General features: G+C 40.6%; 2 protein-coding genes across 2 annotated transcripts; one reads left to right on the top strand and one right to left on the bottom strand.

Moving 5' to 3' along the window:
- Positions 1-3,050: 3,050 nt before the first annotated feature.
- On the bottom strand, positions 3,051-4,232 carry gjd6 (gap junction protein delta 6). Its single transcript, XM_042489891.1, has one exon. It carries the CDS (start codon positions 4,230-4,232, stop codon positions 3,051-3,053), a length of 1,182 nt encoding a protein of 393 aa, XP_042345825.1.
- Positions 4,233-10,054: 5,822 nt separating this feature from the next.
- Positions 10,055-17,361, top strand: zgc:158785 (uncharacterized protein LOC791214 homolog). The gene is made up of 5 exons (XM_042489794.1): positions 10,055-10,094; positions 11,154-11,362; positions 12,131-12,335; positions 15,258-15,464; positions 16,832-17,361. Exons 2-5 carry the CDS (start codon positions 11,175-11,177, stop codon positions 16,988-16,990), a joined length of 759 nt encoding a protein of 252 aa, XP_042345728.1. The 5' UTR covers positions 10,055-10,094; positions 11,154-11,174; the 3' UTR covers positions 16,991-17,361.
- Positions 17,362-17,668: the final 307 nt, after the last annotated feature.

The raw sequence follows: 17,668 nt of genomic DNA, 5'->3' as shown, positions 1-17,668 counted from the left end.
TATTATCCAGAAGAAACCTTGAGGATATTGTTTTAAGTGTTTTGCTTTGTTTTCAATAATAACTGCTCTTCTATTAAGCTTCTAGTTTTTAACATTTGCAGGAAACCGATAGTATCTTGTCATCGTTGCGTCAAAAAAGGTAAAGCAGATTAATTTGTGAACAAAAACAGCGTTTTTGTTAATAAGAGCAAAGTGGTGAGTCTGATGCAACTCTGATGTTGTACAGATGGAATTAGTGCTGTGGAGATGAACATTTAATCTCCATTTATCGAGTGCATTACACAGGTAATTCCCCTCCCCATTTTAACCCTTTGAAGCCTGAGCAGATGGTTTTGATTTCTTTCACAAACACAGCAAGAAGGAAATGATTGCCCCAAAAATGAGCAAGATTTGTAAAAATTTACAAGAAAATCGCCTAAAATTAATACACAAAAAGAAGCAAGAAAGTGGCTCAAAAAAGTGAATATTAAAGAAATACATGTTTTTTTTTCTTGTAACAGTTTTCAATATATATTTATAATAATTATAGGTTTTTGAACATTTTCCCTCATTTTTAGATAATTTTCTAATAATCCTCCCACCTTTTCTAAAACAAATTTTCAGGTAATTTTCTTGTCACATTTTACTAACTTCTTGGAACTTTTCTCCCATGCTTTCATAATAAATCGAAACAATTTGCTCATTTTTCTGAGGTTTAAATATCTTGCAAAAGGCGCCTGAACGCAGCACAAGAAAACTGATGTCAATTCAGTTTTTAAAGGGTTAATGCTAAGTTGCCTTTATTAGTTTACTATTTGACTTTTACTCCAGAATTTAAGGAGCTCAAGAATGTTGTCATGGCAATTACACACACACACACACACACACACACACACACACACACACACACACGGGTTTCTCTAGAGAAGCTGTTGTAATATCTTTTTTGTTAAGTGCTATGTCCTTTGTTTTTTTTTTTTTTTTGTGTTATCCACAGTCTTAATAATATGAGCAGACGACCCCAAACCTGAGCTCAGATTTGGGTATTTGTCCCCACATGTTGCTCGATGGACTCCATTCTGAATCTACGATATTACATTTTTGTCTTTTATCGTATGTGGACCAACTCGACTTTATATACAATAGAGAGAAAATAAAGAAAAATGTATAGGATACTTACTGTTAGCTTGCACTTGCCTAGATGTTCCAGATGTTGCATGATGATTTTCTTTTTTTCTAAAGATTGTTATTATGGATTTTGGATACTGGGGAGCTCTTAGCACAAGGAATGTCCATCACAACGTTAAATCCTGCGGTCGGTCTCCAGAAAACAACAGAAGACTGCACTTTGGTTTAAGGAAAATCATGAAACCATTCATTGTAACCATGCATTTACAAAGTAAGTCTTTAACCAGACTTTGTTTACTGCTTAAAGACTTTAAAAATATTGCTTTTGTTTGCAGATAGGCTCCACAATCTGAGCGACTGACTTTTGATACACTAAAACCAGATCTCTCTCAACACTGTACCTCTGTTTGCCTTTTGCAGCTCATGAAAGTCTCTCCTCAGTATTCATTGTACAACCAACGACTAGGCAAAGGAAACTGGCTGCGCAGTTGTGTTTTATTTTTCCAGTAGCATAATTTATGCAAAAGGTGTTTTATAGATGTTGTAAATGAATATATTAATAAATATATTGCGTAAATAAATGACAAGCAAATATTGAGCCACATCTGTGCCTTGTTTGTGTGCGTGATGACCGAGCGGAAAACTGAAAAATGAAGTTGTTGACCACTTAAGCTCCAAAATTGAGACAAGTCATGTTATAAATCAAGGTTAAATTTTTTGCACCGATTTGTGCATTTTTCTGCATCAATTTATGTTAGAAATGTCATTCAAACTTGCATTGTTGCTTCATTTTTCTTTGTTTTATAGTGTCAGTTTGCAGGTTTTGAGGCTGCACTTGTGTGCTCACCTTTTTTCTCTGCTAACTTTAGATCCAGACGTTCAGGAGGTTTTTACCAGGAGCTGAATTATTCACAGAGGTCTCCTCCTCGCCACAACAAGCAGACCAGGGGATTCAAACCGGTAAAAACACTGAAAAAAGCAGTTTCACATTAAAAAAAAGTGTTTTTCCAGCACTGTTCATCATGGAGGGGCTGCAAACTACAGTACAGAAACACTTACGTCTGTCTTTCACCAGTGTTTGGTTTGTCCGTTCTGGGCTACTGTAGAAACACAGCAGGGCTACATGGCGATCTCCAAAAACACAACAATTCATATTTTTGGGCGATTATACACTAAAGAAAACAAACGTATTATTTTATATCAGTGGTGGACAAAGTCCTCCGATCCTCTGGTAAAATAAAAGTACTGATACCACACTATAGAAATACTCTGTTACAAGTAAAAGTTCTGCATTGAAAATTTAACTTAAGTAATAGTAAATAAGTATAATCAAGATCATGTACCTAAATTATTAGAATTAAAAGTAACCAATTCAGGAAACACGGGGAAAAAAATGAAAAAGGTTATTTGAAATAGACCCAAAAATATTTAAAATAATTTTATGTTTTATTTTTATTATACATATTTAATATTTCATATGTAATTTCTCACTTGAAAAAAAACAACGTTCCTGTGTTTTATTTTGTTTCGTTTTTAGGTTTTCAGGGTCTTTTTGCAAAGTTTCTAGTAATTTTCTTGAACTTGGTTCATTTCTTCTCTTTTTGCACATTACCTTATTCCCACGTTTTTGAAAATATAAAAATAAATACACCCAATTTGATAGTATTTCTCATATTTGTTGGACAACAATTTTGTGTGAATGGAAATAAAAGCCTGTCTCAAATATAAGCCTGTTGAGGCGAACGATTTAAACAAATAATATTATTAATTGAAGTTTTACAGAAAAAGTACTCAAGTAAATGTACTTAGTTACATTCCACCACTGTATTATATTCCATTTCTGCCAAAATATCCCCCTAAATCCGACACACAGGAGCTTTAAATTCCAGAGTGAGATCCTCGGGTCAAACAAATGAAGGCAGCGGCGTCCTCGTGGTCTCAGGTTAAATCCAGACCTCGGCGCTCCTCTGTTTGGATTCTCTGATGCCCCTCTTACTCTTCAGAGGCAGCGTCTCTCCTTTCTGGGAGTCCAGTCTCTTCGGTTTCTCCGGTCTCGTCCCTCTGACCTCCTCCGGCTCCCTCATCCTGCCAAAGTTCACAGCGCAGGTCCAGTCCGGCTGGTGACCCACCACCAGGTCCAGAGTGGGCAGCGAGGTGGTGCTGGTCACGTCCCTGAGGCCTAACGAGGATGTCGGAGACGGGCTGTCCGGAGGGAAGGTTTCATACCCCGCTCTCATCCCGGGACAGCCTCTCCAGGACGCCGTCTCCCTCAGCCGCACCGCCTGCCGGATCTTCTTCCAGCCCAGGTGGTTGAGCTCCAGCAGGTTGAGCAGGATGCAAAAAACGCCGACGCAGAACATGAAGAGCAAGAAGATGGTCTTCTCCGTGGGTCTGGAGACATAGCAGTCCACCGGCTGGCTGCAGGGCGCCGAGGTGCAAAGAAAATGGACGGGCACCTGGAAGCCAAAAAGCTTCCACTGAGCGAGGACGAAGCCGACCTCCAGAACAGCCCGCAAACACACGTGGAAGACGTAACATTTGGACAGGACTCCTCCAGAGACCTCCCCCTCCTTGAAGGTGCAGTCTCGGGCGTGGCTCAGGGACGCCATGTGGTTTGGGTCTATCCTCTGGAGGCTTTTGGGGTTGATGCCCTCCAAAACATCCGCCAGACTGTGTCCCAGATGTTTATGGGAGCGAATGGAGCAGCTGTCTGAGTCGCAGCTGCGTTCGTACACCTCCCGTCCGCCGCCTTGACCCACCTCCGCCTGCTGCCCTGGGACGTCGGCTGGCCCCTGCCTCTGGGTGGTGCTGTGGGGCAGCTTGGACAGGTTGTGCCACGTGTAGATTATGAAGCAGAGGGACGGCGTGGAGACGCTGATGATGTGGAAGACCCAGAAGCGAGGCTGCGAGATGGGCGCGAAGGCGTCGTAGCAGACGTTGGAGCATCCCGGCTGCAGCGTGTTGCACACGAACATCTCCTGCTCGTCCGTGTACACGTCCTCGGTCGCGACGGCGACGATGAGCAGCCGGAAGATGACCATGACGGTGAGCCACAGGCGCCCGATCATGGTGGAGTGCTGGTGGACAGCATCCAGGAGGCGTTTGAGCAGCGTCCACTCCGTCATGGTGGCCTGTGGCTGCCGGCTGCCTCGAGGAGGGACGAGCTGCCTGGAAAAGGGCAGTCTGCTCTGGTCCGATCCACCTCTCCGCCTCCTGGACGCCTACCCTGTTGGACGTCTTGACATCGTAAACATCGAAGAACACCAGTTCGGGGCAAACTTATCTGCTGTTCTCCAGCGTTTTATTCAATTCTAGTAACGTCTTATTCCTTCGTAAAACGGTTCTCCTAAAATCAGAGCTCGACCCTTCCTGGGTCCAGACGTCCTCTCTGTCTGAGTGTCCTCCAGCTCTGTCCGGCTGCCTTGAGAGCAGTGGAGCCATTGGAAGCGAGAGCCACCCATCTTTCCTAGATAAGGATGTCCACTTGACATGAGTCACTTGGCACGCTCACTTCTCTCTCGTCTTTAGGATCCATTTTAAAACCGAGAGACATCACCCTTCCTCTGCTGGAGGAGCTGCTGATAGCAGCGACCGAAAGAGCATTCTTCACAGATTAGTCCTCTGAAAGCAAACGTCCTTTCATGGAGAGACGCATTTGAACCCTGAGGGACTGTTTTCATTCTTAATTTTTTGGCTGAATTTCCAGCTCAGCTCCTAAAATAAGTCTAAAATACACTGTGGAAAAAATGCTTCACTGAAACCCATGAAACTGACATTTTTGATCCCACAGCCATAGAAGCAGAAAATAATTGTGTTATTTCTGGGTGTCATTCTGGGCTTTTTCCTTTGAATTTGTCATTTTTACTATTTTCCACCCGATGACGTCATTTTTACCATTCAGTCTATTATTTCCACTAGGTGCACTGTCACAATCAGTGTTGCTGCAAATCATTGACATATCCCAGACTCTGATCAGCAAAAAAACATCTACTTTGCATGTAGTATATTGAAAATAATTCATTTGATTGTGTTTTGTTTTTTTGTTTTCTTCATTTAAAACGTAGTGGCATCATGACAAAAACCTGGCATTAAAAGTGTTAAAACTCAGGAAAAATTAATGAATATTTGGTATTTATGATTAGGACTGATGTTGATTCAAAAAACAAAACGAATGAAAGCAGAAAATCATATGAATGTATAATATTTTTTCATAACCTGATTTTTGCGGAGTATGAGTGCGAGTATTTGACCCTGCACAAAAAATAATGTATAAAACTCATTGTTGCTGCCAATCATTGACATATTATAGGCTGGAATAATTCATTTTTTTGTGTTTTTTTTTTTTATTAAAAACAGTGGCATCATGACAAAAAAACTGGCATTTAAAGGGTTGAAATTCCGAAAATGAATGAATATTTGATATTTCTGATTAGGACTGATGTTGGTTGAAATAATAAACTCAAAGAAACTAGAAAATAATATTGCTACACAGAGAATTGAGAGTGTGTGTAATATTAAGGGTTAAATGATGACCGGTACCGAAGAGCATCGGTACTGTTTCATGCAAAACGACAAGTTGGACGACTGATGGGGTTTTCCAGAGTTCAGTCTGGTGTCTGCTGAGGTTTTGTGTCCCGGGACGTGTTTTGACTGCTCCTCTCCAGCCACTTGCCAATCCTCTTATCTGTGTTTTAAAAAAAGACCCTTGAAAGGTCCGCGAGCATCAAATCGTCGTGTCCCCAGATAAAACACTCAGTGACCCCTTTCTTTACTTCAAACAGCGCTGGCTGCTCCGTCTGAGTCTCAGAGCTCTGCCCACCTGCTATTTATGGCATTTAAGTCACGCTATATATTCTCAAAGGTCCAATGTGTGGGGTTTAGAGGATATATTTGCAGAAATGGAATATTTAGAACTATCTTTCCATTTGTGTTTAATCACCTGAAGATGAGAATTGATGTTTTTCGTTACCTTGAAACGCCCCCCTTGAAGTTGTGCTAGAAATATCGGCTAAACTGAAGTCATTTAACTGTAAAGACGTCACTGCACAAAACTTCAGCATTATTTTGAAAATGTAGATAAAACACAATTGCAGGATGACTATGTTTCCACTAAGTGATGGCCTGCGACTTCCTCTCTCAAAAAAACGTCCCAAAAAACACAGCGATGGATGTTCAAAACATTAGCAGGTTTATTTCTATTGCAGCCACCGCACTAGCCGTCATTATTTCTAGTCGTAGGCGACGTGTTATGCGAGCAATAATGGAAAGGCGAGCCCCTTATACATGGGAGCGGCCTCGTATGAGGGATTTCTGGGTTTCTGGGCGTTGATAGTCCACGATTTTCACAGAGGAATTGTGGATTCAAAACTCTGGGATGATCCGCTCAACTTTTGAGGAGTTATGTGATTGCGGCAGCATCATTGCTGCAGACAAAGCTGAGAGCCAATGACCAGTTTGCTGTATTTAACGTCCCGTGAATTAGAGTGAGTTTATCCACAGTCTCTGATGCTGATTCAGCAAAATGAATCTTCCAAAAAAACAGCTGACGAGGTCCAGCAGTGTGGGACACTGCAGAGCAAGAGGCCCTCAACCGACCATTTGCGATTAGTCAATGGCCAACTGTCGGCTTGGTGTGTCAGGGCCCTATTCCAAAATCTTCCAAAGACAGCCATTAGTGATGGGATGTTAACCCTTTGAAACCTTTATCAACATCAGTTTTCTTTTGCTGCGTCCAGACACCTTTTTTAAGTATTTGACCCTTTGTTGACCCGATGTTGCGCTTGCGTTTCCTGCCTTTCCGTTTTGTTTTTACTGCTATTTCATTTATCCTCAGGAGCTGGTGCTGCTGTATCTTCATCACGATGATGATGGCGTTCAGGTAACACACGAAGCACATGTGTGAGTTCACGTCCAGACAGCCTCCAACAGAGCTTTTGTCTGCCATCGATCCAGACTGAGGCACACACTGGATTAACATCTTTTAATGGCTGTTATGAGACCTGATGAAGCGACGGATCGATACACTGAGAGTGGCCCCTCGCTCCTGGCAGGATTAGAGAGGGCCCCAGTCCCTTCTAACACAATGCAAATGAAGGAGGGGGGTCAAAGGGTCCGCCGGGCGCAAATAGACCTTGACTAAAAGCCCAGACACAACATGAGCCGACCCAGACCTGCAGCCAGAGGCAGCGCCCGTCAGGCCCGGGCCAGCGCCGGCCACAGAGAGGACAGGAAGTGGCTTTTCTCCAGAGTAGCGTGACAGAGGCCCTGTGCATATATGTTTTTATCCAGCGCGTCTGGGGCTGTGTGCGCCGCCGATGTCAAAGGAATTATCCACCCTCTCAGTCTGTTCATGATGGAATTCCCAACAATGTGCGTCCCCTCTGGGCTTTGTCAGGAGCAGCCTGGGAATGAATAACAGACAGGATTAGGGAGAAAAGAGAGCGAAAGAGAGGGACGGCCACTCTGACACTCACAGAAAGTGCCTCTCTTTCTCCTCTGTGCTCAGGAGTTATTTTTCAGCAGGACTTTTATCTGAGCTTATGTGTAAAAAGCTCCAACAGGCTATAAATATGAATGGAGGGGCTTCTTTAAGAACAGCAGGCTCGACGCTGAAGCTGCTCCTTACAGACAGCTTTCACTCTGTGTAGCAGGTGAAACTAAAAAACTGATTATTTCCTTGTTTATTAGTCGTGTTTCCATTACAGATTTACGCAAAACTTGCACGATATTTTCAAAATGTCGATAAAACGCAATTGCGAGATGACTGTTTTTCCACTGAGTGATGTTCTCGACTTCTCTTCTGGCGATAACATTTCAAGAAGCATGACGATGGATGTTAGCATGTTTATTTCTGTTGCAGCCAACACACTAGCCGTTATTATTTCCAATCCAAGGCGACGTAGGCGTGTTAAATGGGCGAGCCACTTATAGTGGGAGTGGCCACGTATGAGGGATTTCTGGGAGATGATAGACGATGATTTCAGAGGAATTGTGGAGTTATAACTTTATTCGCTCAGTTTTTTGGGATTATGTGATGTAATAACAGCTGTTTTAGTTCCTGCTGCATCATGAGGGAGCCAGTTCCTGCTGACAAGCACAGAGCCACAGCATCATGTGACCTAGAAAAGCCAAAAAAGTGTTTCCATTGCAGTTTTGTGAAATATGAGGAAATATAAAGAAATACATAACACAGAAATATATAAATATTATAGTGAGGAAACACCAGAGGCAGGAAAATAAGACAGAAGGATTGAAGAAATGTATTAGTTCAATGAATAAATGAAGAAATTTTAAAAAATGACACAAAATAAAATACTCTAAACTACAGATATGAGATAAATGAGAGTACATCAGCACAAAGTAGAATAATAAATGAATATGATAAAATGTAAGATAAAATGTTATATCAACTAGTAAAACAGAAAAATAGATTAGAAAATTATTAAATAAATAGTCAATAAATAGATAGGTTTAGTTGAGCCAGACTACAAAGGTAGGTCTTGAGTTTGCTTTTTAAAAAAAAGAAAGATATAAGTATCTTTGAAGTTGCTTATTATGTCTTAACAGATTTTTTTTTCTGATATTTTACAGAAAAAAAGACTTGCCGAGGTTATTCTGCATTATAAATGTCGTGTTTTATCAGGGCTGGATTTGGATTCAGCATCATCTGAGAGGTGAGGCTGTTCTCGGGGTTTTCGGTGGTCTTGCTCTGTTGGAAGAGTATTAAATGTGTCTCTGATTGTTTCAGGCTGTCTTCATCATCAAACCGAGACTACGTGTCATTATCTGGCCGTGAAGCGGGATTCCCGCAGCACTGCTCTGCTCTGCTCCTGCTGCTTCAAACAACAAACCATGTAAGTAAAATGTTTTAATAACTCCTGAAACCCTGTCCTGCTGCACGACTGCAGGTGTTTCTGACGTGATGCAGATTTCTCTCTTAGTGCAAAGAGCAAAACTTGATGGTGACAAACGACTGCCTCAAGCAGTTTAATTTGCACTTTGGCACACAGAGTCTAAAAAACCTGCAGGAGGATCTGAGTGAAAGTGAAGGTGCGTTAAACAGAGTGCAGCTTCACAAACACGCAAACAGTCTTTAAGATCATTTCTAACAGGGGGACAGTTATGTGTTTGTACTATTTGTCTCTCTGTTTGTCCACACTTGCTGTCAGATTTCTATTCTGAAGACTGTTGATGTGGTTTTACATCAAAGATCGAGTCTCTCTCCGTCACACACACCTGTCTCAAAACAAACACAACAACACCACCACAGTCTCATGTCCTTCCTCTTCTGTGTTGTTTTCAGCCTCCATTTCCATCTGATCTTTGGGGGGCGGCGCTGAAAGGCTCGCTCTGCTGCTCAGGAGCCCCCTAACAGGATTAAGGGGGGACACGGTGAGGTGCTGCTCCCTCTTGGTGTAACTCACTCTGATGTGATTTCCATTTGTCTGGCCTGGCCCTCACTTTCCCCTCCAGCTAATCCCTCACTATTCTCACCGCCGTCCGTCAACCTGGTTAATCTGCTGGCAGGCTTTAGGAGGAGAAGCCTCCACACACACACACACACACACACACACACACTGAGACTCTTATAAACAGCAGGTCGGTGTGCAGGAGGGAGCATCACACACAGAGAGTTTGTGGATGTCAGGCTGCTGGTAAGACTGCTGTTAGAAACTGACTTGTTGCTTTATATAAAGTGATGTTTGAGGTCTGCTGGCTCAGCTGTTATTAGCTCCACTGTTACTCGAGATTATCTCTGCAACAGTTCATGTCTGTGTGTCGATGCCTTCTGTGTTTGTGTCAGCAGCAGAGTTCGTTATCGTGCAAATTAATTTTAGCTGCATGTTGACCCGAGCTGACTCTGACCAACACTTTTGTCTTTTTTTTAAAAAACAGAAAATGAAAAAGTAAAAAACAAGACAACAATTGGAGTACAAATGTTGTGAGAGGGAGTCACCTGTCTGTTGCTTTAGACACAGGAGACAAAGGTAAGTACATTTACTATTCAGATCTAAACTGTAAAAGCTCAATATTAGCAAGTAATTTCTGGCTATATTGAGTCCAAGAATGTATTTATAATAGGAAAAAAGCTCAAAACTGGCAATGTGGTGAGCTATTTTCAGTAAAATTCTACCTTTTTTTCCCCAGAAAATATGACCAGCCCAAAATTTTATATTTAAAAAAAAAAAAAACAAAGCTAAAACCTGGCAATGCGGAAAAATATTTTGGTGAACCTTTTTTTCAGTAGAAATCAGTAGAAATTTACTATATAGTTTAATTTTTAAAAAAGAAAGATAAAATTTGAATAGAACCGTTTATCCTACTTTCAGTAAAAACATTTTTTTTAAAAATCAGCAATCTTCCAGAAATGACGATATAAAACAAACAAGGAAGCTGCACTAGAAATACAAATGAATCTTAGAAATCTTTGCATTTCATTTAAAACAGATATGTATGTTTCTGCAAACACTGACAGATTGTTTAATAGTTCTTTTTCTCCGCTATTGCTTTTATTTTGGTACATGAACGCACATTACATCATTCGCTTCTTTTAAATACCGTCTTAAGACTTTTTCTTTTATAGGAAAGCATTTATCGATATTGAATATGTGGCTGTTTTTCTAGGTTTTGATATATGATCACTGTCTTGTTTACATTTTGTTGTTTTTGTTTTATCACGGCCTTTAATCTGTTGCTTGTCTAAAAAAGCAATGTTTATTATTTATTACATTGTTTCAGTCACTCTGTAGTAATTTAAGTCCAAAAATGCCTCACTGCTTCACTGGTGGACAGACAGCTTGACCCCAGGCAACATTTCAAAGCTGCATTCCTTGATTTTTTTAATTTTATTTTTTATTTTTGGTGTCACTCTGGGCAGCAGAACAAGTCGAACTCTGTTTGTGCACGTTGGATCATGAATTCCTCTAACATCCTTTTAATTTATTTAGGAGTTACAAAGAGTTGTGTCTAACGTGTTTGCTTTAGTTTGGTATAATTAAAGGAAAACAGTGTCTATTAAATTCTGTTTCCTCTCTGTCTGCTCACAGATGTGATGCTGACATGAGTGAATGGCCCCTCATATAGCAGACATGACAGCAGAGGAGCCCGTGGGCCCCTGGGTGTCCAGCCCTGTGGGGGAGCTCAAGTTAACGCCTGAACGCAGACTGGAGGAGGAGCTCAACGACTGCAACCGAGACGTGACGCAGTATCGCACAGACCCACCAGACACCGAGGCAGATCCACCAATCACTGACAGGTAAGGTCTCATCTCTCCTGTCCAGCGCTGCGTCCCTGCAGAGAGTCCCTCTGAGCACGTATGATTGTTTGGACTTTTTTCAAAAACATGAGCAGAAGGCAACGAGAAACTTAACAAGACAAGCCCCCAAAATTTGCAAAAAAAGAAAAAAATCAAAGAATTACAAGAAAATTACCTGAAAATATGCACAAAAAAACAAAAAATGAAAGACAAAAACAGACAAGAAAATGACCAACAAAAAGGTACAGAATTTTTTTTATCTATCTGTCTTTTTTACACACGTTTAGATATTAAATTGTTTTAATCATAAATATAACTTTAGGGACATTTTTCCTTTTTTGGATAATTTTCTAATAATCCTGTCCTTTTTTTTAAAACTATTTTTTTTGTATTATTTTTTGTCACATTTTACAGATTTCTTGCGATTTGTGGGACATTTCTTGCCAAGTTGGTGATTAATCGTGTTTAATTTTATTATTAGTACAATTATTTCTGTGTTTGCTGCTAATATTCTTTGAATTGTAATTACTCTCGTTGGTAAGGATTGTTATTGTTTTGTCTCTATTTTCTCTCTATTGTCTGGCCTTATTTTGGCATTATTGTTTGGCTCTTATTGTTATGTTGCCTCTGCAAGAAACCCGTCTTGCTTCTGCTTTGTTTGTTTGTCAAAAAACTTTGGAAACTCAGTTTTTAAAGGTGCTTTATAAAGTTAGCCATTATTATTATCATTATTATGATTAAACGATTGCCGTTCTCTCTGTGTCTCAGTTTGTGCAGCGAGGAGCCGTTTTGCAGGATCTGCCATGAGGGCAGGGCCTCGGGGGAGCTGCTGTCCCCCTGCGAGTGCTCTGGCAGCCTGGCCATGGTGCACCGGGCCTGCCTGGAGCACTGGCTCACCGCCTCCAACAGCAGCCACTGTGAACTCTGCCACCACCAGTTTGCACTGGAGCGCCTTCCCAAACCTCTCACTGAGGTAGGACGTTTCACGGCACACAGCTTTGTTATTTTGTGACAGTGTGGCTCATCATGCCTCTTAGCTTTCACTCTCTATATGGTTTTCCAGACTTTGAGGTCTCTATTTGTTGCTTTTGGGTGCATTGCAGCCAGTTCGCAAACTTTTTCATTTACAGCTCAACAGAACATTAAAAGATGTTTCTGAAAACATTTGAGGAGTTTATGACCATACAGTGTATATATAGATGGACGACACGCCCCAATTTACCCCCGCTGTCCTGAAGTGAGGTTAAAATATCCGAGATGTGGGTGATGTCATTGAGAGCCGGAGGCTGCCCGTAGCGATATCCGCAGTGGAGGAAGTTCCCGCCAAAACTAATCGCAAGCAGCTCTGTTGAATGCGAGCACACAGATAATTTCAGTTTTAATGAGTTATTAAATAATACAAAGAGAGATTTCTTCCTCCTGACTCTGACTCCTGCCGTCTCATTGGGAAAAGAGACCCTGTGTTGTTCGGCAGAACATAAAACTGTATTTCAGTGGGACTTATTATCACATGAAAGAGTTCAATATTTTAGGAAATGAACTTTTTTAGTTTTTTATATTTATTATTGTTTTTTATTCTTTTCTGGCCACTGAGCTGCAAAAACGTGTGACATTGATATCAATCTCAACAACAATAATAATAATAATTTGTATAACGCTTTTTGAGGTACTCAGAGACGCTTTACACGAAATGCAAAAAAGAGAAACATGAAATATTAAAAAAAAAACAACCTCTTGCACGAACAGAGCAGATGCAAACACAAGAACAGAATACAAAAGCAAAACTCAGAGGATATTCAGATTTGGGAGGTTAGTGGGACACAGGTATTACAGGCTTTTTTTTAAAAGGTGGGTTTTGAGTTTATTTTTTAAATGATGGAGAGTGAGTCTGAGTTTCAGATGTTTAGAGCGAGGCAGGTCCAGACGGTTTGGGCAGCAGTGACAAAAGCTCTGTCCCCCAGTCTTCAAATGTCACTTTAAAAACACGTTTTTAAAAAATCAATAAATAAGCCCATTTCCCCAAATATTGAACTATTTCATGCCATAATAAGCCCCACTGAAATACAATGTTATGTCCAGCCAATGTGACAAACACAGTGTGATATCCAGCAGGCCTGCTCTCTTTTCTCAATGAGGCAGCAGGAGTGAGGAGGAGGAGTCAGAGTGAGGAGGAGGAGCCACAGTGAGGAGGAGGAGCCTCGTGGCGAGGTGCTGTCTTCACGTTGGAGGACCTGCTGCTGTTAGCTGCACCGTGTGTCCCCCTAAAGCCACTTAGCCTGAGAGCCAGATTAGATGGTGTTTCCTCCGCAGAGCGTGGTGCAGCAGTGTGTGTTGGCGGCCTCCTCCTGCTCCTCCTGCTCCTCCTGCTGCATGTGCGGTCACAGACAGTAATCTGCTGATTAAGCACCACGTTCTCCACCAGGTTAAGCTACAGCAGTGAGCAACATAAGCCTGCTGTCAGGCAATGCTGGACACATGCGCACACATGCACAGAGACGCAGGTACAACAGCTGACATGAGTGATGCTCGGTGTGTGTGCTGACATCTCTGTCCAAACAGCAGGTCCTGCACACACACACACACACACACACACACACACACACACACACACACACGGTGCTCTCACATGGGTGATATATCACTGTTACTGAGAGGTCTTCTTATGCATTTTTATGTGCAGATTGAGTCCTGCTAGATAAATATAATAATAATAAAAAGTTCATTTATATAGCACTTATCAAAACCAATGTCACAAAGTGTTGTACACTTAAAATCACAAAACACACACAGAAAAATGTTTTAAAACATACCACAAAAGAAAAAATGTAAGAATATTACAAAGGAAAAATGTTAGAAAAGAAAAAAGAATACAACACAGAAGAAAAAATTAAAATCAGCGGTTGTCAAAACTGTGAAATGACTTAAGTACAGTTTCAGGTACCATATATTAATAAAACAATCCATTGAAAAGAGAAGTAATTCCTTTAGATAAAAATCAGTTTTTAAAAGTGATTTAAAATAAGATAATGATGTTGGTAGACGGAGACGGTGAGGAAACGTTTCCACAACATTGACTAACGTTACCTACAAGCTGCAGTAATGTTTCAAAGAAAACATTTTAATCTAATGTTCAAAGAACATTTTACATGTTTAATGTTTAACATTTCAAATAATGTTTCTGTGAGATTAAAAACTGACTAAGACGTGACATTTTCACTGCAACAATCTGAGGATGTTTTGGGGATGTTGAGAGGCGACAGAACAAATAAACGTTTCTGCAATGTTACATGAGAACAAAGGAAGAACATTTTCAAAACAAAATTCAGAAAATGTTATTGAGGACTGAGATTTTAGACCTATTTTTTTTAGATGAAAATGTAATGTAATTTGATATTAACAATTTAAAAAATAAAAAAGTAGGCACTTCTTGGTGTCACTTTTCTGTTTTTGTTCATTCTTACTTCTTACTTTTTCAACAAAGTTCCTGCAAATTTTGGGTCAGTGTTTTGTAAGTCGCTCTTTGCCTTCTCCCCATGTTTTTGAAAGAAACCAAACCAGTTTGCTCAGGTTTTAAAGGGTTAATCCTATTTTCACTTTTAGTAATACCTTTAAACCTAATGCAACAGTTGACAGAATCAAAGTTTTCAGCTCCATCTGCTGGACAAATGCCATACTCTCCGGCCCTGGTGTCAGTTCGGTGCACGTCTGTGGACAGTGATTTAGTCGTATCGCTGCACTCATCTGCATCATGCCTTCCAACGTGGTTGAGCTTTTTTTGGGACCCCTGGAAAACAAGGCGATACACCTCAAGGAGTTCATCGTGGTACAATAAATGTCTTCTTGCTTGTCTTTTCTGAGGTGTTTTTAACCTTCTTCTCCTCCTTGCCCCCTGCAGTGGTTGTGTTCTCCGTCCATGCAGCAGCAGAGGAGGACGCTGTGTGGCGACGCCGTGTGTTTCCTGTTCATCACTCCTCTGGCCAGCCTGTCAGGGTGGCTGTGTGTTCAGGGGGCCATGGACCTCCACTACACCAACGGCATGGAGGCTCTGGGGCTCCTGGTCCTCACGCTGGCCCTCTTCACCATATACGTCTTCTGGACCGTGGTAGGATCTGATGCTCCTTCTCATGCAGACACCTCGTAATGTGCTAAAATCACCACGAGGACCAGAAAGATGATAAAATGCACCACAGAGCTGAGAACTACAGAGCTGATCAATATTCACTGCATTTACTTCACAAACTCCTCTAACCCTGTCGGCATATTTAACACACTTTTCATTCTTCAGTTTTTGATAGTTTAATGTTCATACATATAGCATACAGTTAAGCAAGACTGTGTGTCTTTGAATTTCTATCTCAGCTCCTAAAATAAGTCTAAAATACACTGACGAAAGTAAAACGTTACATTCAGACTGTTAAGTGCAAAAAATGCTCCATTGAAACGTTTGATCTCAAAGCCATCAAAGCATAAAACATGCACTGTATTATTTCTGGAAGTCATTCTGGGCTTTTTCCTTTGAATTTGTCATTTTTACTGTTTCCCCCCCAATAACGTACTTTTTATCATATTTGGCATATGGAGAAAATACGACATTTCCACGAGATGTACTGTCACAATCAGTGTTGCTGCAGATCATTGACATATTCCAGATTGTCATTATCAAAAAAAATCTTCTTCGTATGTAATATATTGAAAATATATCTATTTTCTATGTAATAATCTTTTTTAAATGTTTTTTTTTCTTTTGTCATCTAACATCATTGTGGCATCATGACAAAAACCTGGCATTTAAAGCATTAAAATTCTGAAAATTAAGGAATATTTGATATTTATGATTAAGTTGGTTAAAACATAAACTCAATGAAAGTAGAAAATCATATTAATGTTTAATTTTTTTAAAGTCTGATTTTGAAAAGCGCAGAGTGTTATGAGTGTGGGAATTTGACACTATATATAAAAAAAGTATAAAAATCAACATTGCAGCTAATGACTGACATATCCCAGGCTGTGATAATAATTAAAAAACTACTTAGCATGTAGCAGATGGAAAATCATTCATTTTGTGTGTGTGTGTGTGTGTGTGTGTGTGTGTTGTTTTTTTTAAAAAAAAAACAAAACAAAGTAGCATCATGACAAAAAACCTGTCATTTGAAGGATTAAAATTCTGAAAATCTATGATTATTTGATAATTATGATTAGGACTTTTTTTAAAGCTTGATTTTGAAAATCGCTTTTGTGCGTAGAGCGATACGAGTGTGTGTGTGTGTGTGTGTGTGTGTGTGTGTGTGTGTGTGTGTGTGTGATATTAAAGCGGGCCCTCAGGGTTGATTTGGTTGTAGTCTGTGATAGTTCAGAGTGTTTGAAGTCGTGTCGTCGGAGGTAAATATTCAGTGTGGTACTAACAGCAGATGGCAGTCGGCGTATTTGACCTTTACCAGTTGCACATCACTGTCATTGTTTGTCTGTCAGGTATCTGTACGCTACCACATGCACCTGTTCAGGACGTGGAAGAAAACGGACCAGAAAGTGAGACTGCAGATTCCCTCTCCCCCAAACACCACTCCCAACCAACACACGCTGTCCATAAACGCCTTCGGCAAAACCACCAACAAAGAGACGATGGTGTAGACTTCAGTCTACGCTAACAAACACCTCAAACACAAGCAGAGAGGAGAGTCGAAGCCGAGGTTTGAGGACTTTTACACCAGTTTCTGTGACCTTTTACCAGGAACTATTGCATCAAAGGAGCAAATCTCACAACCTTTGAGTCTCACAGCGTCAAAAACTATCATCTGGTGAAACTGTCTCCAAATCTGAAGAACCTTTCAGGCAACTGTGGACAGGATTTTTATTTTTTTATAGTCCACAGTGACAATCAGTATCATCACCTCCTGAGGACAATGAAGCGTTCTGGACTAATCTGACGATCCGGTTTATTTTCCTCCTCTCGGAATAAACTCAAGATTAATCTGCTGCAACTTTGCAGTTCTGCAACACAAACGTGTTTGACTTACGAGAGCTGGAGACGTCGTCCACGTCTGCAGCTGTTCAGACTGACCTCTGAGCTTAAAGGTTTAAGCAAACCATGCAGATAGTTTGGGTTTTATTCGTCCAGATTTTGACAGATTTTCTGTCTGAGATTTTTGCCTCCGCCCAAACACGGTCGAGATGACTGGAGTTTTCTTTTGTGGTGCTCAATTCAGAAAAATCAGGCTTTAAAAAGTATTATACATTAATATTATTTCTACCTTCATTGAGTTAATTTCTTTAACCAACATCAGTCCTAATCATTATTATCAAATATTT

This window comes from Plectropomus leopardus, chromosome 1 (assembly GCF_008729295.1).
Source record: "Plectropomus leopardus isolate mb chromosome 1, YSFRI_Pleo_2.0, whole genome shotgun sequence".
NCBI classification, from domain to species: Eukaryota; Metazoa; Chordata; class Actinopteri; order Perciformes; family Serranidae; genus Plectropomus; species Plectropomus leopardus.
The sequence above is the reverse complement of the archived record's forward strand: the minus strand, read 5'-3'. Positions and strand labels throughout refer to the sequence as shown.